Below are 26,870 nucleotides of genomic sequence, written 5' to 3'. Positions count from 1 at the left end.
TAGATTATAAAACAATTATCATCATCAAAAGCAACTAGACATAAAATAAACACATAAATTATCATAGTCAAAGATAATGGTCTTATAATGTTATCTTTTTCAACCACTTATTAAAATATATCCCCTATGTTTTTATTAATATGTTATTATTCGTTTAAACTATTCGTGAGTTAATGTATAATAATTACATTAAGTTTATACTAAATTATTAGTTTAAGAAAAAATGGGTAACACATAATTATCCAACACCATGCAACTTTTGTGGATGATAATATTACAAAATTTTAATTACTAAAAAATATGGTTTTCTTTTTTTATTTTTATTTTTTTATTTTGTGGTTGCATACCAAACTATATAATAATCTTGCATTTTTCTATGTATTCATAATCATATTTCTTTGAAACATGTTTTTCAATCATGATAAGAATGTCTTGTAATACGACAAAATTGGTTGTGTATAAGTTTATTATTAAAAATGACAAAAATTTAATAAACTTTTGTTTTTCTATAAAATTATATATATATATATATATATTTTTTTTTTTTGCAATAGGTTAAATTATACTCAATGTCATACTCTTGATAATTATTTAAAATATATTGTCCCATAAATTAAGTAATGATATACTAAATTTTTTATGTGTTGCATCAATTTGATAATTTATATAATTCTGCCTTGTATAATACTTTTTTAATAAATAATCAAAACAATGTGTATCTTTCATCTTAACAAACAAGATATTTAATAAATGTACAATTAATTTAATATAATAATTATTATTCAATTTTTTAAAATGATACGATAATTATTTATTATTATATTTGTAAAGAAATAAAATTTCTTACTATTTTGTAATTATAGTAATGATTTTGCTACTTTTAAAATTTTGTTTATGTACAGATAACTCTTTTCTATCATATAAAAAAAAAAAACAATAATTTTCTTTCTAATCTATAGTTTGAGTTAATTCATTTTATTATTAATTACATAATTTGTCGAAGTGTGACATCCGAATAAGAGAAAAGTATATGAATGAAACGGAACCACATCTAAAAAAATTGATAGTCACTACTTACCCAAACTAAGCATGCTTCTTTTTTCAGTGACTCTATTATAAGAGCTCAAAAATTAAACATGTTTGGTTGTGTGCAATACACTGTTGAGTGTCTTTTGAGAGTTTTCTTAGAAAATATGAGAGTGAAGACAAATCATTGTGAAAATGACTTATGTTGAGTTTGTGGGGATAATTTTTACTCTTATAAACAGTTCAAGATAAAGTAGATAATGTGATCATGTTGCATGAGGTGTCGGGGCTATTAGATATTGAATTCCAATTCTAATTTCTAGTTTCAATCCTATGTTACAAACTTTTTAAAAAACAAGTTCTTCAATGGATAAGGTCTATTATATTTAGATTTAAGGAAAAATAATTATTTTTTAAATATGCTATAAGATCCCGCATTGATTGGAGAGGTAGTGAACATTTCTTACAAGAGTATGAAAACTCTCTATCATACACGTTTTAAAATCGTGGAGCTAATGATGATAGGGTCGAACAATATTTGTTAGCGATAGATTTAGGCTGTTACAAATTGTATTAGATCTAGACACTAGGCGGTGTGCTCAACGAGGACGTTTGGACACCGAAGGAAAAGGGTGGACCGGAATAAGATTGTAAAAAATTGATGAATAATATAATGAGGGATTTGAAAGTCGAGGGGCATAAGTGTCAATATGCCGAAAGGCTATGCGTCCCTCCCTTTTGACCTATGAGAAAAAGTGTTCTAGAAACTCCTCTCTTCATTGTAAAGCCTTTCCTGCCCTTTACTTCTTCATCTTAATATATATATATATATTTATTTATTTATTTTGGAAGTTATATTATACTTGTTATTTAAAGGGTTTTATTTTATTTTTATTTTTTAAAAAAAGAAAGAAATGGAACATTTGAAAGTCAAAAGGAGAAGATTGAAGATTGATCCATGGAAAGACCAAATCTATAGTTTACCAAATTATAATAAAGAGAATTAAAAGTATTAAAATTGATAGTTTAGTATTTATAAGTTTATCAATTTGAACATAACTCACTGAATAACACTACAATTATTAGTTGAATTTCTCATTCTTTATGATCTTAAAAAAAAAAAATTTAAAGTTAATTCAATTTTAATTAAAATACAGATTAATAATTGTATCAATTATATTTAAAACTTTATAAATACATCCATTCAAATGGTTGGAAAGGAATAATTTTTTTTTTAAAAAAATAAAATACGTGAAAAAATTATGAGTAGAGTTTAATCTCTACTAATTTTGTATGAAGAATCTCTGCCTCCATTGATGTGAAAAAAATAGAGAATTTACTAGAAATATGAGATTGAGCCGTAAACTTTTTTAGTGAGTTAATGTATTCTACACGAGGAAAATTAATTATAAACCCAAAAAAAAAACAAAAAAAATGATGGGAACAACTTTTAAAAAAAGTTATCATTAAAAGGAAAAAGAAATTGAAATTGAATTTAGAGGAGCAAAAAGACAAAATCCGATTAGTGGAAGACTGAGTCGGATAAATTCTGTCACCCACCCAAATGGCTGAACCACAACACTCTCGACGCGTCAACGATCGCTTTCATCACCCAAAATAATAATAATAATAATAATAATAAGAATAATAATAAGAATAATAATAAATCATAATCATAAACCAATTCCAATTTCATCTTCATTTCGAATTTCATTTGGGTTTCATTTGGATTTCTTGCTGTGACGAAGCAACCGCGACTTGGGTCGAATTTGGATAGCCAAAGTGGGCCTTTTTCTCTCCTTTGCCTTTCACTCTGCTTTGACTTTGACTGCTGAAGGCGCTGCGAAGAAAAGTCGCACCTTCTTCCCCCTTTCTTTCTCTCTTTACCCTCTCCGTCTTCTTAATCGCCTGAATAAAACCCCCACTTCTTCCATTCTTAGCATCTCAAACTCCCCCTCCAATCGAGGCCTTCTCGATTCAACTATTCAACTTGTTTCTTCAATCTACTTCCAGGTACCAACATCTTCTGCTCCTTTTCAATCCAGCCCTTTTCTGCCTTCATCTTTGTGTTTTTCCACATGGGTTTTCCTTCAATCGATCTGGGTTTCTCTTAATTTTTTAGTTTATGCTTGCGGGTTTGCGTGTTCTTCTTTTGGGTTTCTCTAGAAGGAAGGAAGTTTAGAAATTCATGTCGGCGGATTAAACTGATTGCGTTTACAAAATGATTTTTGCTTACAACCCCATCTTTCAAACGTGTGATTTGTATAGGTTTCTGATTATTGCGGGTTAAAATCTTGCAGGAGCTGGATATGTGCAGTGGCTCAAAGAATAAAGTTGCTTTCTCGAATTCCGCCATGGAAACTAAGTTTCAGAAGCTTAGAGATGGAGATTTATTCTCTGCGAATTCGATCTTGCTTGAACTATCAGCCTCTGATGATGTAGATGGGTTCAAGAGAGAGGTGGAAGAAAAGGATTTGGATGTTGATGAACCAAGCTGCTGGTATGGAAGAGGAATTGGGTCAAAGAAGATGGGTTTTGAAGAAAGAACTCCACTTATGATCGCTGCTATGTATGGAAGCTCTAAGGTTGTCAAATACTTAATTGAGACAGGCAAGGTTGATATCAACAGGGCTTGTGGATCAGATATGACCACTGCCCTTCACTGTGCCTCTGCTGGTGGCTCTGGTTCTTCCCTTGAAACCATCAAGCTCTTGCTTGACGGATCGGCTGACGTCGATTGCGTCGATGCGAACGGGAGAAAACCTGTTGATTTGATTGTTTCAGCTTGCAGGATGGTGTGTTATTCAGGAAGGAAAGCTATGGAGATGTTGTTGAGAGGAGATGGTATGGCTGGGGTAGGTGATCTGAGCCTTTTCCTAGAAGAAGACCATCAGAAGATCTCAGCTTCCCTGTCTGCAAAAGAAGGAAGTGACAAGAAAGAGTATCCCGTTGATATATCGCTGCCCGACATCAACAGCGGGATATATGGCACTGATGATTTCAGGATGTATACTTTCAAAGTGAAGCCTTGTTCGAGGGCGTATTCGCACGATTGGACCGAGTGTCCTTTCGTTCATCCTGGCGAGAATGCTAGGCGTAGAGACCCCAAGAAGTACCCTTATAGTTGCGTCCCGTGCCCTGAATTCCGAAAGGGGGCTTGTCCTAAGGGAGATTCCTGTGAGTATGCACATGGTGTCTTTGAGTCTTGGCTCCACCCTGCTCAATACCGAACCCGGCTCTGCAAGGATGAGACTGGCTGCACAAGGAAGGTCTGCTTCTTTGCTCACAGACCTGATGAGTTGCGCCCTGTATATGCATCGACAGGCTCAGGCATGCCTTCGCCTAGGTCTCTTTCGAGCAGTGCTGCAGATATGTCTACCATGAGCCCGTTGGCTCTTGGTTCATCGTCGTTGTCGTTGCCGACTGCTTCAACGCCTCCCATGTCTCCCTTAGCATCGGTGTCTTCCCCTAAAAATGGGAACTTGTGGCAGAACAAGATTAACCTTACTCCTCCGGCTCTGCAGCTCCCTAGTAGTCGGTTGAAGGCGACCTTGAGTGCAAGAGATTTGGATTTAGAGATGGAATTGCTTGGATTAGAAAAGAACGTGAGCCAAATGCAACATCAACAACAGTTGATCGACGAGATATCTCGGCTCTCCGCTCCTTCTTACTGGAGTGCAGACATAAGCAGGAGTGCAGAGTTGAAGCCATCAAACCTTGATGACATGTTTGGATCATTAGATTCTTCCTTGTTGTCTCAGTTGCAGGGCACGTCGCTAAAAACGCCAATCTCGGCTCAAGTTCAATCTCAGACCGGGCTGCAGATGCGCCAAAACATGAACCAACTCCGTGCGAGTTACCCGGCTAACTTATCATCCTCACCTGTAAAGAAACCCTCTTCATTTGGCTTTGATTCATCAAGTGCAGTGGCAGCTGCTGTGATGAACTCAAGGTCTGCTGCCTTTGCAAAACGAAGCCAGAGTTTCATTGATCGAGCTGCAGTGACCCGCCTTCCTGGGCTTACTGGAGCTGCAAATTCTGCAGCTACAATGTCTTCCCATCTCTCAGATTGGAACTCGCCCAATGGCAAACTAGACTGGGGAATGCACAGCAACGATCTCAACAAACTCAAGAAATCTGCCTCGTTCGGGATCCGAAACAATGGCATGGGAACTCCCACGTTCGCTTCACCAGTAGAGGAGCCTGATGTCTCTTGGGTAAACTCCTTGGTGAAAGATGTTCCCTCGGACAGGTTCGGAATGTTCGGTGCGGAGAAACGAGCATACAACCTCAAAAGAGACATCAACGAGATGCTACCGTCCTGGATGGAGCAGCAGTTGTATGCAGAGCAGGAGCAGACAGTGGCATAAACAACAGCTGCTACGATTCCTACTCTTCAATATGCTAACAGTATCAAGTTCTTCACATTTCATTCAATATTTGATTACGGAAACTAAAGTTTAAAGGTAGTAGTAGTAGTAGTAAAGAGCGAATTGTTGTAGAGGCAATTCTAGTATGGGGTCTCGATGGATCTTCAAACAGATCAGTAACAATCTGATGTGATGATCAGATGAATAAGATATCTTTGTATTCTTTTCATTGTATTATATTATATTTGTTAATTTATTTTCTCCATTTTGGGGCTCATACAACATGAATGTCTATCTTCACCTCCTCACCTCTCATAGCGTTCTAATGCTTTCCTCTCTTGCTTTGTTCTCCTCCCCCACCGATTTTGGGTTCGTTTGAAGCAACAAAAACAGATAGTCGAAACTCTTTTCTGGATGGAGTCTGAACCCGACCTTCCTACTTGAAACCGTTAGAAAAATGGAAGTGAAGAAAGGAGAAGTCGAAATAGAGGGAAGATGTAATGGAGGGATGGGGAAGGAAGAGGGCAGGCAGGAACAGACAGACAGACAGAACCAGAAGAGTGACAGCAAGGTAAGCTGAAAGGCTTCGCTGTTATTATTAACATATTGTTTAGGATCGGGACAGCTTTGAGGTTGTCTGAATTGGGTGGTGGAGGGCCCATTGCTTCTTCACTTTTGTAACCTAATTTATTCCTTTTCATAGCCGCCCATCACATTTTTCTGCTCCAAAATCTTTCAATGGGTACCAACACATCCACAAAACGAGATCTTTTTAACTTTCTGGCCCTTAGCTCAAAAATAATTTTAAATTAAAATATATCGCAATTAATTTTATTATAGAAATTAATAAAATAATGTTACGTGTGTTTTTCAATTTTTACGCTTTACCATTTTTCAATCTTATAAGTATTAATTTCTTGTCACAATTATATTTTAATTAATAAATAACTTTTGTGTTTTCAAAATTTATAAATTCAACTTATTCCATTCATATTGCTTCCCTAATGATAATACAAAAGTATTATTCATAATTCATAATTCATTTGTGAAAAAGAAAAAAAAAAAATATTGGAATGGGAACAAAACACTTACTTATTTTTATGTTGTTTTTTAAAGTTTAAAGTATAGGTGAAGTGAGCTCGTTAAAAATATTTTTTCTACCTGGATTATATTTACCTTTAAAATTTACCCGATCTTAAGTTATATTCAGTGACATTGACCTGCGTTTAAAATTTATACCGGATCCTTTATATATTATAAATTAGTTTTGTTTTAAGCTTTTATTTCTCTATTAATTAAAGGGTTTACTTTTACTCTATTTTTAATATTTATTTAAATGGGATTATAATTCATCCATAATTAATAATTAACGTGTTATTTTTTTCGGTTGGTTCAAATTTTTGTACTATATTTAAAATAATAATAAAAGGAACTTAATAATGTCAATAAAAATCAAGCTTGGAATAAAATTAAAGATGATTAATCGAAAATATATAAATGTGAGCAATTTGAAATGAGGCGTCATCTGACCAAGAACAGAGAATAGCTGCGTGCTGCAAAATGGCTTCGGCTTAAAATCAGGTAATTTTTTTCACCTCATCGAGAATCCAACTCATTAATTTTAACGAGGATTGTTGAAAATTCAATTGCCAATTTTGTTTTTCGGTTTACCCATTGAGGATAGTTCAATCGGAAAATCAGGTCAAGAATTCTGAATAAACTTTGTTCCTCATCAATTGTGGAATTCAACTTCATCTGAAGCAAATTGTGATCAGAAATAAGAACCTGAAGAAAAGGGGCAGAAAATGATTGCAGGTATAGTTATACAATTTTGTTCGAGGCCTAGTGAGATTTTCCCCTTCATTCACCTGTAATGCCTACTAACTGTTCGACGAATTGCCCAAATAAGATAAACAAAAGCATGCTTGGTGGTGGTGTTTTCTTTCTTTTTGTTTCAGCTATGTTAATTGTTTTTCGAAAGTAAACAATTTGAATCTTTGATCGTGGGATTTCCCACCATTATCCCATAAACAATTTTCTTTTCCTTGTAGTGTAAACCCCTGATATCATAATCTCTTTCTACGTTGCCAGGCTTAGCTAGTGGAAGCTGCTTTCGGCCAAAAGTCGTAAATGTGCATAGAAGGCACCAATTTCGTGGTATGTTTTACTCCATTTATCTTTCAGTAACTTAATGTCTGAACGTCACAGTTAAGATAAGCTCAATTTGATAACGTACACTCATATCTGAGCCACTGTTCTGCCATTTAGTCGGTCTTCTCAACATTGTTTTATGGATGTGGAAGAATGTTTTACTTTCGATCACAGCTTTCTTTCTTTGTAGGTTTGAATAGGGAGAGTTCATACATTGGGGGAAACTGGCCCTGCCAAAAGAAAAAGATTGCTTGTAGCAATTCTGAGTTAGAGAATGTATCTTCGAGCCTTGAACATCATAGAAAGGACAAGGTTCTTGTTAAGATGTGCGGTATTGCATCGGCGAAAGATGCAGCTTTGGCAGCAGAAGCTGGTGCTGATTTCATTGGGATGATTATTTGGCCAAACTCAAAGCGTTCTGTTTCACTCTCAGTTGCCAAGGAGATATCCAGAATTGCTAGGCAAAATGGTGCACAGCCTGTTGGAGTGTTTGTTGATGATGGTGTTGAAACAATATCACTGGCCGCTGATACATGTGAGCTTGAACTTGTGCAGGTACATCTTTTTGTTGGCCTCACCTCCTTGTGCACAAAAATAACTTTCTTACTTAAAATGATTTGGTTTCTCACAGCTTCATGGAGACAGTTCGCGGGCAGCATTGCCACTTCTAGCCAAAGACTATAGAATTATTTATGTTTTGAATGCAAATGAAGATGGAAGTCTTCGCAATGAGATCTCAACTGAGCACTGTTCTTTGGTCGATTGGGTTCTTGTTGACAGTGCCAAAGGTGGCAGGTACATCACACTTCCCCCTCAAAGAAACATGTTCATTTATTAAGTTTCTGTCTTTCTTTCGAGTTCAATAACGTGTGGGGTGATAATGTAAACCTTTGGCCGTTCAGTTGAGCTATGAGCTATGTCTTAATCAATTGAGCTATATTTCTAGTTTACATGAATTTACATGAATTTTCTGCACAAGTTTGAGACTGAGCTAAATTATGGCATCTATGAATGACCGAGACCAAAATAAACAGGATTGAGACCTTTATTTCCACAAACTAATCACATCAGCTGCTGAAATTATTTAATTCTACGTGTGTCATTGTATTAGCTAGAAATCAATTCCAAACCCGTCAAATTAATTGACAGAACGTGGAATTTTGACTAAAGTGGCAGCAGCCATTAAATTTTTCTTCCTGCATGTGATATGAGCCAACTTAATTATTTTTCTGTTGAATGCAGTGGGAAGGGATTCAATTGGGCCCAGTTTGAGGTACCAATAATTAGAAGCAAACATGGTTGGCTCTTGGCTGGAGGGATCAATCCAGAAAACGTGTCTCAAGCCCTATCCATTCTGAAGCCTCAAGGGGTTGATGTTAGCAGTGGAATTTGTGGATCAGATGGGATTCAGAAGGATCTTATTCGAATCAAATCCTTTTTGAAGGCTGTTCGTTCAGTAAAATATTGATCAACAAAGTTGAGTATCCAAATTTCTTACCTAATCTCAGATAACTACTGATTTCGTTTCTAATAAATGCGATTGGCAACTAATTTAGTGCAATGCATGTTTTCTTTCTTTTTCTCTCTGATTCTCAAAATTATGACCCAAGCTAAACTACTAGTATACAATATTGCCAAAACGTTTAAGTTCTAAGCTACCCTGATGGTCCTATTATTCTCTTTCTTCTTGCTATAGCCTATATATCCTAATCGAAAGCAGTAGTTTCAGAGACTAGGTAATGGAAGAAAAGTCAGTGATTATTGGAGAAGAGAGAAAATAAAGAGGAAAAATAAGAAAGTGTAAGGTCATGGATTAAAGTAGAGGAGAGAGAAGACAACGATAAGTGGTAGATAAATAGTTTAGGCCCATATATTGCAAGTTTTAAAAGTTTAGATATATTTTATAATTAACGTCTTCTGTTCATATACTAACAAAAAAATATTCATTTCTCGATCGAATAAATCTCAACATTTGGTGCTTTCCTCAATCCCCAAGTCAATACTATACTTTCTGAGTTGTCCTTAAATCCCTCCTCTCTGAACTTAGGATGTAATATTCTTTAAAAAAAAATTAGTCATTTTGTTCATTACTTTCTTCCTCATTTATAGTGTAATATTCTGAAAACAATGGCCACTTTTTTAACACTCCATTTAGTTGATTTTCTGCTTCTACTTCTTATAAATGGTAGCATTTACTGGATACTTTTTAAAAGCAATCTCAGTGATTATGGAATTGTCCATCCATATTAACAGAACCTATTGGAAGTTGAAGGAACCCAAATTTTAGAACATTTTATTTAGAAGTAAATGACTCATCCCATATCATATCATATCACTTAACAGCACTGTAGTTTCTGTTTACAGCATCCATAAATCAAATATCCTAAAAGCATGAACTCGTCATGAACCACCAGCTTCTTCTTCTTCTTCTTCTTCTCTATACAAGTTCTTTTGGCAACTGATAATATTTCAAACTCCAATAGCTTTCGAATCATGAAGAATTTAATGTATTGGTTATGACAATATCCAGTGTCTCGGTCTTGTTGCTTCGATCAAGAAAGGTCAGGGTCGGTCTGATAATATACAATGTCCCCAGTATCGCTCACAAAGTGATCACTTTTCATGCTTTTTACAAGAACTCCAAATAAGTGCAATGGGAGAGGCCAAGATTTCTCTGGTTCCCGGTAATACTTTCCAAGCACTGGTTTTGCTGCTTCCGTCTAGCACGATAAGATCGCAGTTGTTATCAATGAGAACTTTGAATATATAGAACAAAGATAGGTTTGAATTTCAGATGCAGGGTAGAGAAGGATACTCACTGCCTCTACCAAGTGATAGTGTGGGATCTGAGGGAAGAGATGGTGAATGACATGAGTTCCGATGTCGTGATGAATGTTGTTGATCCATCCATAATCGCGGTCGAGAGTGGTTAATCCTCCTCTTAAGTAACTCCATTCCTGTTAGATCATCAGATGTAGAGCCACGGAAGTTAAAAAAATGGTGTCAAGCACAACACTTTATGATGTGTTGTTCTTGGAAATTCCACACCAAACACTTCAAAAACATTTGATCAGTATACCTCTCCACGATACCAAGGAAGTTTATCGTCGTGACCGTGGTGATGCAGGTATGTCACAATGTCCAGACACATGACGAAAATCTACATTTTGAGAACATTCAGGGCACACAAAAGAATGATGTTACAAAAAAAACATGAACGATGATTGAGCATAGAAGGCGAACGTCGTGATTGAAGCCGAACTCACCACATAGGGAATGCCATAGAGTTTGAGGATTTCAAGGGGACCCATCACTACAGTTAGACATCCAAGCAGAGCAACCATTGCAGCCCAACAGGCAGTGGATGTAAGGATATCATTCCGCTCACTTGGTACAAACAAATCGCTGTTAGGGTTGAAATGAGAGCCTTTCTTTCCAGGACTTCTACTCCACTGGATTATCACCAACATTATGCATCAGAATTCATCAAAACGTTGGCCTAAGTTTGAAGTTCATAAAGAAAGATGAAGAACAGAGTGTACTAACCAGATAGAAAGGGTATGCAAGCATGGGGAAAGGCAAGGTGAACCTCAATGTTTTTGTTGCTTTATCCAAACTCCTATAAAGTTTCTCAGTCAACTGCACACAGATATGAACAACATATTGTTATTGAACCAGACTCAACAAAATAACCATTTCTTGTTCTAAAGAATTTAGAAGGGCTAGCTACAAAGAACTTACAGGATGCCATGATTCATCATTTTCAACATGACCATGGTTCTGGTGATGAGTTCTGTGGCTTATTCTCCTGAGTTCAAGAAGAAGATCAAATGAAACTACAATACAGAGAAGAATAATTGACCAAACAGGATCAGATAGGCAATCAGAAACTAACCATCCATGATATGGAACTAAGATTGAAGAATGAAGAATATGGCCAACAACACTATTCAGTTTTGGGTCATTAGAGAAACTTCCATGGCCACTGCACAGTCGCCAACCATTAGGAAAACACACAGCAATCAGACAAATGAATTGTAAGACGAGAAGAAGACGAACTTACCAATCATGACCAATAACAAACAGAGCCCAGAACATGGCCCCTTGAGCAAGCCAGTAAAGAGGCCAAACAGCCCAATTGTTGAAGTAAGCAGCAGCAGCCGCCAATCCAAATACCACAACCACATCCCTCACAACGTAGCTCATTGATTTCCAAGGATCCTTAACCCAACAATGCTTAGGAATGGCGGCCCGAATATCGGACAGCCGAAACGGCGGAGCAGCGCTTAGGTCAATACCACCCTCACCCTCAACCCCATTAACCACAACAACTCTCTCCCTCTCATCAACCTCATCAACAGAAGCAACTCTCTCAGGAGCACTCACATTCAGCGCCCAATTCTTCCCTTTACATGAAGTGAAAAGCCCCAAAGAAGAGCGAAGAATGTGAGGTTTAGAGGCCAACAATGGCGGCCTAATCTCAGAAACCATGTAAGTTCTGGAAGCAATTCCATTCCTAGATGGGTGATGGTAGAACCCGGGAAGGGGCTTAACACCACATTCAGATAAAACCCACCTCGCCATTAACAGCTTAAGATAAAGAAAAGGAAAGATGGGCAACGAACAAATCCCTCAAATGAAAGGAAATCAGAAGCAGAAATAAGGTAACACCGCCAGAATTCTCCTCATTCACTCCCAAACATAAGACCCAACAACACTACTCTCTCACTCTGCCTATTTATATCCACCATTTATAACAACGACAGTTCTTCCTTCGTCAACACAGTAGCTTTTTAGACCCCGTAATATAAATATTTTTAAAATGGGATTTTCTAAATTCCACTCCCAAGTTCTATATTCCAAGTTCTATATAAGAGCAAGACGGGAAATTTGTCTAAATTCCAATATAAGTTCTAACGGTCTATGAATTCAAGTTTCAATGAATTTTATAATCTTTAAAGTTCCAATGCTTGTAATGTCTTGTTTATAAAAGAAATGCTAAACGAGAATAATTTTTTAACTACAACTTTTTAAGGATTATGGAATGATGAGACTAAAATTATATATTTAAAAATATAAAGATTCCGAAGTTTAGGGTTGAGTTTCCTATTTGGTTAGTAATTTCAACTTGCCTTGTTTGATTTGAATCGCTTGAAAGGGGGCAATATGCAAAGCACCATAAATTGCACTGTTGGCAAAAATATGCCCCTAATCGGGATCACAGATCGAGATATTCTTGGAAGAAAGTTAGAATTTGGGAGGTTTAACTTTACCTTTTTTTTTTCTTTTTTTTTCAAATTATACCATATATGGGGCATTTTGGATGTAATTAATATTTATGATATATTTAGGTAAATATATATATATTTTATTAAAAAAATAATTAAGTATTATCTATTATACTTAAAAACAACCCTTTAGTCTCTATATTTAAATTTGTTTTAAAGAATTAACAATTTAATCTATATATTTGAAACTTATACACTTCAATCCATATTGTGACCATTTAAATGTAATTTTAATTAATAAATGCATTTTAGTTTCTAGTTAATTTATTAAGAAATTATTCCATTAAATTTTAATAACTTTTTTCATGATAAGAAAATTTTAATTTCTCAATATATTATAATTTTAATTATCATTTTCAGACCTATTTTTTTTTAAAAAAAAAATGTTAGAAATGTCATGTTATATGTACATACACAACAAATCCCATATATATGTCATATCATATAACAAAACATAACAATAAATAAATAAATAAATAATAAATAAAAAAAGTACAGAAATTAAAAATTATAATAAAGTTGAAAAGTCAAAACATGGAAATTAAATTTTGTGTTAATGAAGTCTCCTAAAACGCCTCCTCATATTCCTCTTTCTCATCCCTTTTTAACAAACTCCCTAAAAAAACTCCCCCTCTTTAATTTTCCTTTTTATTTATTTATTTATTAATTATTATTATTTGTTTGTCCATTGTGCATGTAATTGCTCTTTTTTGTACCTTTCCCTTATTTTGCTATAACAAATTCCCTAATTTATATATATATTTGTCTTTAACTGAGATAGATAAGACTTTTTAAGAGGGACAAATATATAATATATATATATGTAAACATTAGAACCACTTTTCATTTTTTAAAATCATACCAAATTTTTTAACGGACGAGATATTTTCACCTCAATCTAATTGTTCACGTATTTGTCCCATTCCAATGTTTAGATAGACGAATGTTGATGGGAGACTGCCGAATAGACCCGCGCTTGAATTCTTGGATCATAGAGATGATGCTTCCCGTAAACATCAGGTAGGAGAAAGAGAAGGGGTGTGGTTGGTGTGTCACTGGGTAGAACTTGTTTTGTAATATAAAATGGCATGCATGCTGTATTCATTTCTTTCTAAGTAAAAAAGTCCTTTACAGGATCGAACGTAATAAGTGTAACATGTGCAACAATACATGAAATACGATGAATCTTTTAGTCGAGATTACATTTGAGACATATTCATGTTGACATCCATTATCAATGGCAATCACTCAAATTCGTTGCATTGTTATCTTTAGTTGTTATCCTTAAAATTTATTTTTTTTAAATGGCTATTTTATTTTTAGTATTATTCATGTATTATGCAGCAGCCACCGTTAGGGATTATTTTGGTGTTTTGTCACATTTAAACAAACCATTTACTTCTCTTCAATTATTATTAAAATAATACTAATCTTTTGAATTATTTAGTTTCCTTGAAACATCATCCCTTGGAAATAGCCCATTTAATATATAATATTTTATAGAGTTTTAAATTTATATTACAAAATTACTATTTCATCCCCTCCCTCCCCCTTCCGTTTTTTACATTTCAATTTTTTAATTTTATTAGATTTTCATCCTCATTTTTCTTTCCATATATTTATAATTTCAACATTGACATAAACAGATAAATAGATAACAAAAATACTAATAAAATGTTTATTTATTAATTTAAATATTTTATAATTTTTTATTTTTATAAGTATCTTGAAATTTTGGGAAAAAAAAAAAAGAAAATAAGAACCATTGTTTTTTTTTCTTTCTATATATGTGGCCTAATAAATAGCGGGGTTTAGGTTGAATTATTAGATTTTTGAGGGGTCAATGTGGAAGATGAGAAGGACCACTTAGCAATGTGCAAAATTACCATAATTATAAGCTTTGGTGTATTTTCCAAATGGTCCGTGCTTGCCTTTTAAGGATGTGAAAATGAGATTGAGTTTTAAATATCTTTATTTGTTAGGATGGATTTTATTAAATTCTAAAATTCTATTTATTTGAGAATATTTATAATTATATCATTTTATTAAAATAATTGATTTGAGAATGATTATTAACATAAATGAATAAAAATTAAATTAAAATTTAAGACATAGAATAAGATTTATAATATAATTTTCTTTTATTTTCGTTAGAAATTCAAATATTTAACTTTTTAGTTAAAAAATGTAAGGTAAGGTAGAGGCATAAAACTATCTCCGAAACAATCTCGAAGTTAAATAAATTTTATATTCCATTAATACTCAGAAAAGTATTGTACAGATTTGTTTTGATACAAACTCAAAAGATAATTACATTTGTAGATCCAGAGGAGGGGGAAGCTTTGTTACAGTTCAGATGTTTGTTTAGCAGATGAATGACTATGCATCTATGTTTCTGTGAAAAGATGAAATTATGATATGTATGTGCAAGTAAAATATAATATAATATACCAATTTGCACCTCACAGTTGCCACCATTTACGATTTTCCATTCTCTTTGCCAGTTCCTTCGCCATATCTGCAAAGCTCTCAGCTCCATTCTGCAGTTCTTCAGTTCTTTCCCTGAGTTTCTGGTGTCAATTCAACAGCACAAGTAAGAGGTTGCATTCACTGTATCCCACGTTCTTACTAAATTCATATTCAAATATAAAAGATGAAGAACTACAAGATATTTGAGGTGTACTTGAACCGTGAGATCTCATATCGGTTGGAGAGGGGAACGAAACATTTTTTAGAAGGGTGTGGAAACCTCTTCCTAGTAAACGCGTTTTAAAACCTTGAGGGGAAGCCCACAAGTGAAAGTCTAAAGAGGACAATATCTATTAGCGGTAGGCTTGGACTATTGCAAATGATATCAGAGTCAGACACTGTTTGGTGTGCCAGCGAGGACGTTGGGCCCCCAAAAGGGGTGGATTGGGAGATTCCACGTCGGTTGGAGAAGGGAACGAAGCATTCCTTCTAAGGGGTGTGTAAACCTCTCCCTAGTAGACGCGTTTTAAAACCTTGAGGGAAAGCCCAAAGAAGACAATGTCTACAAGCAATGGGCTGAGACTCTTACATGAACCCTCCCTCTGGCAATCTCACTCAAGTCTAGGCCAACTAATCTACCTTTTCCCCAAATAATTTAATACAATATGCTGATCGTCCTGAATCCCGCTCCAGCTGAACAGGAGACTATTTCATATATGGTTTTGACTAGTCAAACAACGGACTATAGTTTACAACGAAGTAGTTCGATGGTGGTGATCATCCTAACGAGTTTTGCTGTTGGGTACAGCTACATTACATTAAGTTGTTTCAGAAGTCCAAAGTAGAGAATAATCATGGCGCAAATGTGAGATTCCACGTTGGTTGAGAAGGAAAACGAAACATTGTTTATAAGGGTGTGGAAACCACTCCCTAGCATACGCGTTTAAAAAACCTCGAGGGGAAGTCCGAAAGGAAAAGCCTAAAAAAACAATATCTGCTGGCAGTGGGCTTGGATTGTCACAGCATATGTGTTAGTTTGCTATCAGAATCTAAATCTCTCGAAGTTAAAGCTAAGACACCTAACAGTTAATAATCCATATATCACTAGATTCAACAGCATTTTATGACATTCATATCTCATGAGCAACCAAAACCTGTAACGTAAGATGTAAAAATAGAACAAGGCTATTAATTGAAAAACATACATCAAGCTTCTGCTGGCGTTCTAATAGCTTATTCCTGGCTTCTTCAGCTGCCGTAGAAGCACTCTGGAAAGAGTCTTAGCAATCAGAGAAAATTCAAAGAAAGGTAAAAACCATTCCAAATCATCATAACTAATACCTCAGCTTTTCTGTATTTGGCCTTAATTTCTTCAGCTGTCCTCATCTTAGGTTGTGAGTTAGTACTACCACCTTCAAATAACTTTTCCTTCTCCGACCTCTTGCCTTCATCAACGTCGAAATATAAGCGTAAAATGTAATACAAATCAAGAAAATACCAGCAGATGAGAGTACTAATACCTTCCTTTTCATTCTTGCTTTTCTTCGGTGAAAACCGCACGACTAAAGGTTCGTCAATTTCAATGTCATCTGCATCAGAAACCAATACAGATTCAGAAAAATAATAGAAAGGTATTAAAGGTGGTAAAGGAGTACAATATAAGCGCAAGAACACGACCTATGTCAAGCTCAATGACGCCTAGCTCATCTGTGACACCTTTGGAAGGCTTTAAAAATGGAGGATATGAGAACAAACTTTCCAGATGTGAATCATTCAGTTTACAAAGGCTTAAAGGGTCCACATCGTTTTCCGCCTTACCGCCCTTGAAGCCCTTAACAACACTATCTAAAAACCCAGAAACAGTAGCATCCTTGGACAGTTGAAACGACACGAAATGAGACGTTCTGATAGAAGACTTTTGAAAACAGCATTAAAAAAATTGCATGGAAGTAGAGCAATATTACTTGTTTGTTCTGGCTTGGGTAAAAGTTGTTCGAGGCCTCTGTAGCAGCTGCAAGAACTTCGTCGTGGAGGGAAGGGAACGACTCGGGAATCCTAAAAATGAAGAATAACACCTCAAATTGATGAAAAGCTTGAAAGGAAGAAGACACACTGATCTCCTCATAACACGCACACACACACTATGATATTGGGAGAAAAACCTGAAAGCATTTTCGTAGATCAATAGAGACACTACAGCAAACTCAGTCCCATTTAACTGTAAAATCAAATCATAATACGAGTAAGTCAAACACTCATGAAACAAAGCTATCAATCTAAATTAAACGAGTCATGATCATCGGTTTGATAGTAAGCCAAAACAAATTGCAGACAAATTGTATGGTACATCTAGAAGCATCACCCGTAAGAAGATCGAGAAATCCAAATAAATGCAGTGCAAGAAATATGCATATTTGGGTTCACAGACATATGTTAATTTTTCTTCCATGGTGTTTTTACAATTAAAAAACGAAAATTTGTTTGAATACTAAATAGAACAGCACAAAGAAAGTATGATGAAGTGTGAATAAAAAGACGATAGTGGAAATTCTACATAAAAGAGAGCAGGCAGTGAATAATAAGATTTTTATTGGTAATATAAGCTGAGATAAAATATTTCGACTAGAGAATTAGGGGAGAGAGAACCAGCATGATTTGGCCATCATCAGAAGAACATATTGTTTTCTCCATGTTTGTCTTGAAGCTCCACCGTAGAATTGAGGTCAAGGAACTTTCCCACACCACTTGCTCAAGATTTTGGAAGGATCTGCTTAGAGATGGAAGCAACTTGCATCTAACTATTAATACAACCAAGGTACCATTGCTTAAGCTAAAACAGGTAATATGCATGGTTTCCAAGTTAGGATATACCAATGTTATAAGAGAAAAAGAAAAAGAAAATGCAAAAGAAGACAATATAGAAACTTTGTTCCTCTCAATAGTTTAGAGAATAATTAAATCCAGTTCTCAAAGTATTTTTTAACCATAATTTCTCAGGAAAACTCAAGTTTCGATTCTTAATTCTGAAAAATTGGCACAAAAGATAGCACGCTCAGAAGATAGCACGCTCAGAACTTCACCTGATCTCAATCACACCATTTTGATAAAGAACAACCAAGCCAGACACTTTGCCGTCCTTCTTTAACATTGTAGTCCAACAACATGGCTTTGAAAGAGTCACTTTCTGTAAAAACTTATTCTCACCCTATAATAAGGACGCTCAACATATTAGCAAAAACAGATTAGAAATGGAGGAAGCATGGTAAGAAAACCAGAGGGCACCTCATTCATATGCTTCAAGGGGTGCAGGTATAAAGCTGTCTCACAGCAAAGCAAAATGAACAAGTTAGCAATTCCACTGGAGGTATCGGCTCCAACTTCATGCAATGTACGTCCAGAGTGGGCATTGGCAGGTACAGAATAGCTTTCTCCAGTGATCTTTGGGGTGCTCGGTGCATGAGCTACACTGAGTGCTTCAGGTGATAAGTAATCACTCTCTGAACAAAAACATGATGTGACTAAAACAAATCTAAAAGTAGCAAGAGTAGAGAAATGAAAAGAAACAGAAACGTTTAATTTTTCGTTCTAATGAAATACAAACCAATAATATACATAGATATTGAACTCGACTCCTTTGCATATGTTGATTGGAAGCTGATGATTTCACCGTTGGTACTATCGAGGACAGCCAAATATGAATTTTTGGTCATTGCGAGCAAAATTCCCTTTCTGGGTGGAATAGACTCATCAGAACTAGCCTCCAAGTGATTTGTATCTGGAAATGATTTGATCGCCAAAGATATGACTGGAGATCTTGAGTTCGACACGTCATTTGTCAGATACAGCAGTGATAATGTGTTAGTATCAAACACTGCAACCTGTTATAAATATTCATGAGTGATCCAGAATGTATTTGGTAGGACTTTGTTTCAATTATCAACAATTTTGGCTAAGCAAGAGAGGACTAGAGAGCCGGTGAGCCTCACAAAAAGATACCAAAAGTATACCCCATTTCGATTGAACAATCCCTTAAAGACCCAAAAACTCGGTGCTCTTCCATCTAACTAAGAATATTCATCAGAGCCCACAAAATCACCCAAGCACATGCCCCTACATAGTAGGAATAGTCACAGACACGCCCTTACATATTACATGGCTGTCCCATTTTCACTTTCTTGTGCGTATAAAACTTCGTGATTTGGGATCTATTGGTATTGTCCTTATGCTCGAGAATACTCGGGGCAGTAGATAGATCAATGAATTTTGACACTTCAACAAAGAAACATGATGTGCACGATAAACTCACCTGTCCACATTCAAATCCAACAGCAAGTACGGCTCCACAGTTCTCAAAACTTAGAGTGCTAACAGAAGAATTTACAACAGAAAACACAGCTACACATTGGATTCCTTCTCCACCATGCATATTATGAACTACAAGCACGTTAGAAATAAACAAGTATCATTCACTGAAAAACAGTAGTAATATATGTGTCATGCTACTTTGGGAGAAAGGAAAAATAAAAGTTCTTACGCTTAGAGGCCCAATTGTCTCCTACTTACACTCGACAACCAACTGGCAGCCTTATTTCATTGATGATTGAAATTTACAAAGGGATGTAATATCAATGGTGTTTACAAAAGAAAGTTTACCAACTGGCTGCCTTCATTCACTCAGTCGCATCTTTTATGGCTACTCTTACTAACAAACGGGGAGGGGGGAAGGGTACAGATTCCTAACACTACTGCTGAGCTGAGTTTTAGTTCAAAGATTGGCTGAGGTGTTAAAGAGCAGGCTGGGCTTTAGATTGGGTCCATTTGCTAGTTTCAGTTATGATATGAAAAATTGGGTGTATCCCATCTACCTTCAATGAGTGGCAACCCTCTCCATTCATTCCATTCCTGGGAAAGGGCCTTAAAAGTTATGAAACCAACTTTTGCATTTGACTACAAAGAAGCATGGTTGATAAGGTAACCTTGAAATACCAAGTCCCCTACTAGACATTCCACGTCTCTATGGTACTTTACAACATTAGCTTTCATGGCTTCTTGAGCTCATATGATTTGAAACTTGAGACCACCCAAAATGACCTCCTCCTCTTTATATTGCTAATCAATTCCGTTGAAAATGATGCTCTAGTCATACCAATAAAGAAGGAACTGGGCCATACAACTGTTTGAACAAAGTATTTCTGGTGAAGACATGGTAAGAAGTGTTATCCTAGTATTCCATCCATGACGCTCATTTAGCCCAACTTTTGGCTTATCAAATGCAAAACATCATAGATAGACTCCAAACATTTGTTGATCAATCTTCACATGTCATCTGTGTAGTCATATACCATGCTATAATCCTATATGGAATGATTGTCATTTGAAGTTCGCACAGCTCTTGCCAAAGAACACTAGTAAACACGTGGGTAGGCTTTTAGTATGCCAGGTAGCCCCCACATTTCCTTAATGAATATTTGTTTCAAGATCATACATTAACCAGCTAGCCTTTAGCCATTTTCTTCTAATCCAAAATACATCCGAGTACTAAGGATATTGCTGAAGGTGACTTTAGAAAACTATAGTTATCAGTAGAGTGAATTTTAAGTACAAAAATATACCTTCATTCTTAGTCTCTGTCACATAGTGTAAACTTGCCCCTTCCGAGCTCCCAATTAGTTTGTAAAGACGAACCTACAAACTCCCAAATGTAGATATAGTGACCTAATCATTTATTTCTATTCTCTGAAAAGAAGGGAACTTAAAAGAATAAATGACATTACCAGACCACAATCATTGCCCACAGCTACGGATAGAGTGACCGAGCAAAAGTCCAAAGCTGATATCGAAGCACTTAAACCAGCAATATTTAAACCAATTACCTGTACATGATGCATGCCATATTCAAATGTGCTCTACAGATGAAACTCATGAATTTGCTCATAACCTAACATAAACAAAAGAGTTTATCTGCAGAATATAATATAATTGGAACTTACAAGAAAACATAGCAGGAAATACAAACCTCAGGCTCAAAAGAGAAAATACGTGAGAAGGATGGATATGTTGCATCCCATATTCGAATTGAGCCATCTTGGTAACCAGCTATATAAACTCTCTCAACCTGATAATCTTCAGCATCATGGAGTTGACATGGTATACCACCAGTCAAAGGCCACGTTGTATCCCTCGGAACCTGAGTACGATGCTTTGCGATTTTTAACTGTAAATTATTTTCTTTCACTATTAAATTAGGTTGACTAATCATATAAAAGTTAGAATACCTCATTCAGAGCCCTGAAGACCGTTTTCTCTCTATGAATGAAACCCAACTTCGCAACCATTACACGTGGTTCGATATTGGGTATTACCATAGGATATTGCAGGCCAGAACCAGAAGATATTTTCTTTTGCTGAGACATTATGCTAGACAAGTAAGCATTATCATAAGCATGCAGCTGTCCAGGATTGGCCAGTACAAATAGGAAAGTGCCTCTTTTCGTTTCACCAACATTAGGTGATAAAATGATATCCGCAAAAGAACCATCAAGTGTTAGATCAACACGTTCCATGCATTTTAAGCTTTTCATTCCAGAAGACCAATCAAGGCTTAGAATCTGTAACAAGAACAATCATATTATGAATATGAAGCAATACATAGTAACAGAAAAAAGTAAAGTTGACAAAAATCTGCAAAGATTTAATGAAGAAACAAACTAAAGTTTTACTATGCATTGATTATAGGACTCAAATTAGTGAAAACATGAAGAATATGTTCGTTTTATTTTACATTCTATGGAAGTACATATTCAAGCAGAAGATTTTAGAGTGCTCCTATAGTTCTGCGTTATAGTGCCCCAACACATGATCGTGGGGCCTTCTAGATTTCCAACGCATCACATAGTAGTCCAATTTTCCATTAACAACATATATAACAGTCACCCAAAACATACAGAAAACATATACACAAGTTCGATCATAGCAAGTCACATTATATAAAAACAAGCTTATAATGCATATTGAAAGATTTCTAGACTAAGTTGTTCATCTCTTCTAACAAAGCTTCACTTGCAAGTCTTGCCTACAATTTTCTATGAAATCTTGTTAGTCTTTTCCTTTCTTATACAACATTGATTATTGGAATAAACAGCCAAATGGGGAACACCAAAGGGCAGGACCCGAAGCCTCTATAAAAGAATTGGAAGAAACCCACAAAGCTACATTGATGTGTACAACATAGTAGCCTCACAAGCTTGTTAATTTGCATTCCAACTAATGATTATACGTTCAAACAAAATAGAAAACTATGCAACTATAATGGAGAGGTAGAAAGACAAAAATTTAGTGCACATCATACAGTAAGCAGTTCCGGAGATCCGATTTCATCACCACCATATACAAAAAGCTCCCCCTTGTGATTTTGCAACTCACTTGGAGACCAACGCAAAAGAATCACAGGCAGTCTTTTATTGCCTGATGATAACTGAAGCTTGACAGCATTATTACGAGATTGATTAACTTGCTGATCTTTGGAAGAGGTAACATTTGAAAAATTCCAAAATAAGATATCTCCATCAACATAGCCAACAGCTAGGATCGACCCATCATTTGTTACCCAACAAAGAGAGCTTATTTCTTTCTCCAATTCAAGGTCTGATACATCTGTTGAGTGATTAGTTATGTTACTCTCCGTCAATCCAAGGTCCTTGTGACCTCTTACTAACACAGCTCGATCTTCAGAAGCATCCCAGAGAACAAGCAAGCCATTTTCATATGCAATCAGCACTCTGTAAAAGACGACATGCCATAAATTTTACATAGAACAAAATAAAATTTATTAAGTGCATTGAGCCAAGTTACATTCATGAAAATAAAAGCTTATTAGGTCTTCCCATGTGAACACATATACTAGAAATGTAAGAGGAGAGTATAAAAATATTCAACATGAAGAACTTTCTGTACATGGTCATTGAGTACTAGTTTACCCCATGGGTTTAAATAAACCCGTCGAGTCCTGAAATGGCACATGTTTTCTCTCATGCATACCGTTTCAGTTCTCCCACCGTTCTCTCAAGATTTGCGTTTTTCTCTTTTTTCATCCATGTATGCCAACACAAACAGACAAACCTACTTAAATCTAGGACAAATTCTCAACCCATGCACCTCCTCCACCAACCCCACACTGAAAAGACTCCATAACTACATGGAAAAGAAAAGGGGGAGGGGGGACTCAGTGTGTACTTCCGAGCTCCAGTCTCAGTAACTAGATGAAAAGAAACACTCACTTGGAAGCATCCGAGAAGATCTAAGCACTCTTTGGGTTAAAAATTATGATAAAGGAAAGGTATCAATTTTGAGGTCAAACAGAGACTAATCCAAGGTCACAATCAAAGCCTTAAAGGACTAGAGTTTATTACCCAAGGGCTTCCAAGCACTATGTGGCTATTAGAGTTTTCAAACCACAAGTACCTTCACAAAATCATCCTATATTCAAATAACAGCCCAACAAACTACTTCATAAATAGTGGGTAAAGGCTTTGAACGGGGAAACAAGAGGCAAAGTTAAAATATTTTCTTGCCTATTTCCAAGAGAACAAGGTTGAAGGAGAACTCCAACAACAGAAGTTTGATCAGGCAGTTCCACACCAGTTACCTCTGAGAAATCAAACATATAATACATGTTAGTATGATCTACAAATTCAGAGCTACTTTATCATCCCAACCTCATTTACAATAACAAAAAACAAAAAAACAAAAGAAATTTGAAGGTGAAATGAATCGAGTCTTTTGACTGGCTCAAAGCTCAGAAGTCCTTTCCTCTAAAATGCACTGGCTCAAACTTTTCTTTCTAATGTTTTTTCTTTCTAATCCTAAATATGAAGTCTTAAACTCATAAAATGTGTCCATTAAACATTCAGTAATAGGTTCAATCGTCATTTCATTACTAAGAAATTGTCCACAGCCTAATTTCTGCAATGCAAGTGAACTGACCAGGTGGAAGGAACTCTTATTTTACTGAATTTGCAAACAACACATGCTACATTCCATTATTATCGATTTATATGTAAAGCATTTAAGATGAGACGTGGAGTTATCGGATTATAAGATAACCACGTAACTACTATCGTAAAGCACATCAAAGGTATAAATGATAAAACCATTCATTACATGTTCTTTCTCCTCAACCATATAAACCCTCTTTGGTGCAGCTTTATATATATACGAGTGTTCGAATTTGCTTACATGCACCTCAACTTTTTTCATGACAATCGCTTGACCTTACTTGTAGGATATTAAACCCAGATAAGTAGCCACCAAGACTTTAATCCATTTCCGTCGAGCCTTTTACCATTTACCTTGGGTGTCCACTAGGGATGCAATTTAATATTTAAGATGACAACTATGGTTGAAACTAAGAATCTACATAATGTAGACAAGATCACATGAGATTTTAGAGATGCTTTAATCCACATAAAAAGAAAATATTACCAGATATGACATTTGAAGTAAGATAGTAGGGTAATAGTTTGATTTTTCTTTCTTCAGCATCAAACTTTAAGACAGCCACCATAGCATATTCACTTCCTACATACCTGAATACAATGACAGGTCATCATTTTCATTTATTTTCAATTAATAAGTTCAAAACAATTTTTTTTTTAACAAAGAAAATAATTTATGCCGGTACCGTACATGTAGCAGGTGCCATGAAGTACAGAGAAGGCCGTTATATTGGACTCCCATCGTAAAGTAGAAACTAACTGCCTAAGCTCCAATTCCCAAACCTAACATTACCATACACATTAGTAACTGGTGGAAAAGAAACTAAAGAAAAAAAAAGAATGAAACAAGCTTACTCAACAAATATAGTACAGAAACTGCAAATGCCTCTAGGTAACTGATAAAAAGTTAATAATGTCGAGACTCTAACCTGGATTTCATTATCGTTCGATATGCTTACTAGAAAACCTTGATTGTGTAAGAACTGTAAAAATGAACAAAAGTAAACGTTAAAACGTCGTGATGTCGGAATATCAGCGATGTATATAGAAGCACCAACCAGACGAGAAACTTACAGGCTAAAATGCATGCATTTGCTCAATCCAATAAACATACTATGTCATCCAAGCCATAAAATTCATTTAAAGTTTCGTAAACCATGCGAGACATGAATGATATAACAAAACTAAGAAGAGATGAACGACGTTCATCCGAATGAAGAAAATGCTTAATGCTGTAGGCATGGGTAAAGGATAGACTTTTTTTTTTTTTTTTTCTAAACCATAATTAGAGACCTCCAAATTTTTAAATGGCAATGGTTTAGGAGAAGTGAAAATAGCTTCAATGCTGTCACCACCAAAAACTTTTATTCGACCATCCCTGCAGCAAGAAAGACCAAGAATTAAAACAACAACTAAGAATGGTTGAACATATTTCCGTCCAGATAAGAATGGTTGAAATTCATTCCATTCCATTCCACTCTTCAAATGCTAAGACACTGAACCATAAATCACTTCAGGTCACTTTCTCACTTGCAAAAATTTCAACAAATTGGAATTAATCAAAATCTTAAAGGGGTTATGAATACATTATCCATAATAATTTGAAGGTAGATCAATAACTAATGATTAATGATAAATGACCTTTAAAGCAATAACTAATGATTAGTGATAAATAATCTTCAAAAGGTAGCACGCTAACTTACAGTGTTCCCACAGCTAAAAGACTTTGTATGGGGTCATAAGCAAGAATAGATGCAGCAGGCGGAATCCCATAGTGAAGAGTGACCCGTGGGTCCAAATCAGCTGCACCCAATACTCCCTTCTGGGCCCTCTGCCATCAAAAGAACATTTAAGTGAAACTCTAATGGTGATTGCAAATTATAATATAGCTCAAAAACCATATGCTAGGCAGCTAGGCACGTGAAAAGAAACCATTTCTACTGAGTCCCAAAGCACAAATTAATCATGCTCAACATAACTTTACAGGCCTAGCATTGAGTAACACACATAATAGAAACGGTGCAAAAGGAAATAATTGATCTCGAAATAAATTTTCCTCATGATTGCACCATAGTTCAAGCTGAATTCACAGATACCCATCAACGATTGTTGAGTTAAGCAAAAGAATGTTCAAATCCAAAAGGGTGCGGGAGAAAAACGCGAAGAACTTTCGAATTAACCTACCGGAGAATGAGCTGACGTCGATGAAGATTGTTGATCGACGGGTTTATGAAAGAATTTGGAAAACATGGCGGATTAACCAAAAACAAGGACTGTGTTCGGTTTGGCGTTGATCTTCTTCGAAATGTAACTTGATTCTTGATTCTCGTCCGCCTTCGGGTAATGGGTATTGTTCAAAAGATGAAGATAACGCATCGAATGAAGAAATGTTTTCTCAGAAAAACAATGGAATTGGATGGTAATACGGATGGAGTTCTTGGGGATGGTTGGAAGATGGCCAATTTTGTTGCTTGATCTCCCGGCAAAAAGAAAAGTTCGGACTCCAGAAATCTAAATTGCCTGGTCCACGCCGGGAAAAACTCTAGTAGGACTTTGTTTTTTCATTCTACATA

The 26,870-nt window shown here is 35.6% G+C and overlaps 4 protein-coding genes across 9 annotated transcripts; 2 read left to right on the top strand and 2 right to left on the bottom strand.

Annotated features, from left to right (window-relative positions):
- Positions 1-878: 878 nt before the first annotated feature.
- Positions 879-26,870, bottom strand: LOC111489573. 2 transcript variants are annotated; one of them, XM_023137887.1, is made up of 25 exons: positions 26,482-26,870; positions 26,001-26,128; positions 25,591-25,675; positions 25,227-25,280; positions 24,989-25,080; positions 24,785-24,888; positions 23,875-23,950; positions 22,653-23,082; positions 21,580-21,912; positions 21,321-21,491; positions 21,079-21,177; positions 20,917-20,989; positions 19,611-19,738; positions 18,906-19,182; positions 18,587-18,801; positions 18,385-18,509; positions 17,951-18,071; positions 17,467-17,522; positions 17,269-17,359; positions 16,982-17,174; positions 16,825-16,893; positions 16,646-16,749; positions 16,510-16,572; positions 15,260-15,405; positions 879-912 (listed from the first exon to the last, which is right to left on the bottom strand). In XM_023137887.1, the coding sequence occupies exons 1-24, from the start codon at positions 26,545-26,547 to the stop codon at positions 15,298-15,300; spliced, it is 3,261 nt and encodes a 1,086-aa protein (XP_022993655.1). In that variant the 5' UTR covers positions 26,548-26,870; the 3' UTR covers positions 879-912; positions 15,260-15,297. The 2 variants fall into 2 exon arrangements, with proteins under 2 accessions (XP_022993655.1, XP_022993646.1); XM_023137878.1 differs by lacking the exon at positions 879-912 and having other exon boundaries at positions 15,067-15,405.
- On the top strand, positions 2,889-5,661 carry LOC111489587 (zinc finger CCCH domain-containing protein 29-like). Its single transcript, XM_023137899.1, has 2 exons — positions 2,889-3,039; positions 3,327-5,661. The coding sequence occupies exon 2, from the start codon at positions 3,336-3,338 to the stop codon at positions 5,394-5,396; it is 2,061 nt and encodes a 686-aa protein (XP_022993667.1). The 5' UTR covers positions 2,889-3,039; positions 3,327-3,335; the 3' UTR covers positions 5,397-5,661.
- Positions 6,880-10,430, top strand: LOC111489606 (N-(5'-phosphoribosyl)anthranilate isomerase 1, chloroplastic-like). Of its 5 annotated transcripts, XR_002719411.1 has the most exons (8): positions 6,893-6,977; positions 7,081-7,211; positions 7,488-7,553; positions 7,738-8,102; positions 8,179-8,342; positions 8,790-9,023; positions 10,078-10,231; positions 10,342-10,430. XR_002719411.1 is itself a non-coding variant. In XM_023137939.1 (7 exons), the coding sequence occupies exons 2-6, from the start codon at positions 7,202-7,204 to the stop codon at positions 9,013-9,015; spliced, it is 831 nt and encodes a 276-aa protein (XP_022993707.1). In that variant the 5' UTR covers positions 6,893-6,977; positions 7,081-7,201; the 3' UTR covers positions 9,016-9,023; positions 10,078-10,285. The 5 variants fall into 5 exon arrangements, 4 of the variants coding, with proteins under 4 accessions (XP_022993700.1, XP_022993707.1, XP_022993691.1 ...); XM_023137939.1 differs by lacking the exon at positions 10,342-10,430 and having other exon boundaries at positions 10,078-10,285; XM_023137932.1 differs by lacking the exons at positions 10,078-10,231; positions 10,342-10,430 and having other exon boundaries at positions 6,880-6,977; positions 7,098-7,211; positions 8,790-9,129.
- LOC111489597 (omega-3 fatty acid desaturase, chloroplastic-like) lies at positions 9,964-12,292 on the bottom strand. The gene is made up of 8 exons (XM_023137910.1): positions 11,611-12,292; positions 11,443-11,532; positions 11,289-11,355; positions 11,094-11,186; positions 10,814-10,999; positions 10,627-10,707; positions 10,367-10,504; positions 9,964-10,267 (listed from the first exon to the last, which is right to left on the bottom strand). Exons 1-8 carry the CDS (start codon positions 12,129-12,131, stop codon positions 10,100-10,102), a joined length of 1,344 nt encoding a protein of 447 aa, XP_022993678.1. The 5' UTR covers positions 12,132-12,292; the 3' UTR covers positions 9,964-10,099.

This window comes from Cucurbita maxima, unplaced genomic scaffold (assembly GCF_002738345.1).
Source record: "Cucurbita maxima cultivar Rimu unplaced genomic scaffold, Cmax_1.0 Cma_Scf00001, whole genome shotgun sequence".
NCBI classification, from domain to species: Eukaryota; Viridiplantae; Streptophyta; class Magnoliopsida; order Cucurbitales; family Cucurbitaceae; genus Cucurbita; species Cucurbita maxima.
Note: the sequence above shows the minus strand (reverse complement) of the source record. Positions and strands in the feature narration are given on the sequence as shown.

Coding starts and splice junctions, on each gene's coding strand:
- LOC111489587 (XM_023137899.1), top strand. CDS start 3,336: ATGTGCAGTGGCTCAAAGAATAAAGTTGCTTTCTCGAATTCCGCCATG.
- LOC111489606 (XM_023137939.1), top strand. Junction 7,554..7,737: donor TAGAAGGCACCAATTTCGTG/GTATGTTTTACT, acceptor CTTTCTTTGTAG/GTTTGAATAGGGAGAGTTCA. Junction 8,343..8,789: donor GACAGTGCCAAAGGTGGCAG/GTACATCACACT, acceptor TGTTGAATGCAG/TGGGAAGGGATTCAATTGGG.
- LOC111489597 (XM_023137910.1), bottom strand. CDS start 12,131: ATGGCGAGGTGGGTTTTATCTGAATGTGGTGTTAAGCCCCTTCCCGGG. Junction 11,356..11,442: donor TTAGTTCCATATCATGGATG/GTTAGTTTCTGA, acceptor TCTTGAACTCAG/GAGAATAAGCCACAGAACTC. Junction 10,708..10,813: donor TCTATGGCATTCCCTATGTG/GTGAGTTCGGCT, acceptor CTCAAAATGTAG/ATTTTCGTCATGTGTCTGGA.
- LOC111489573 (XM_023137887.1), bottom strand. CDS start 26,547: ATGTTTTCCAAATTCTTTCATAAACCCGTCGATCAACAATCTTCATCG. Junction 24,889..24,988: donor CTTCATGGCACCTGCTACAT/GTACGGTACCGG, acceptor CATTGTATTCAG/GTATGTAGGAAGTGAATATG. Junction 23,083..23,874: donor CCTTGTTCTCTTGGAAATAG/GCAAGAAAATAT, acceptor CGTCTTTTACAG/AGTGCTGATTGCATATGAAA.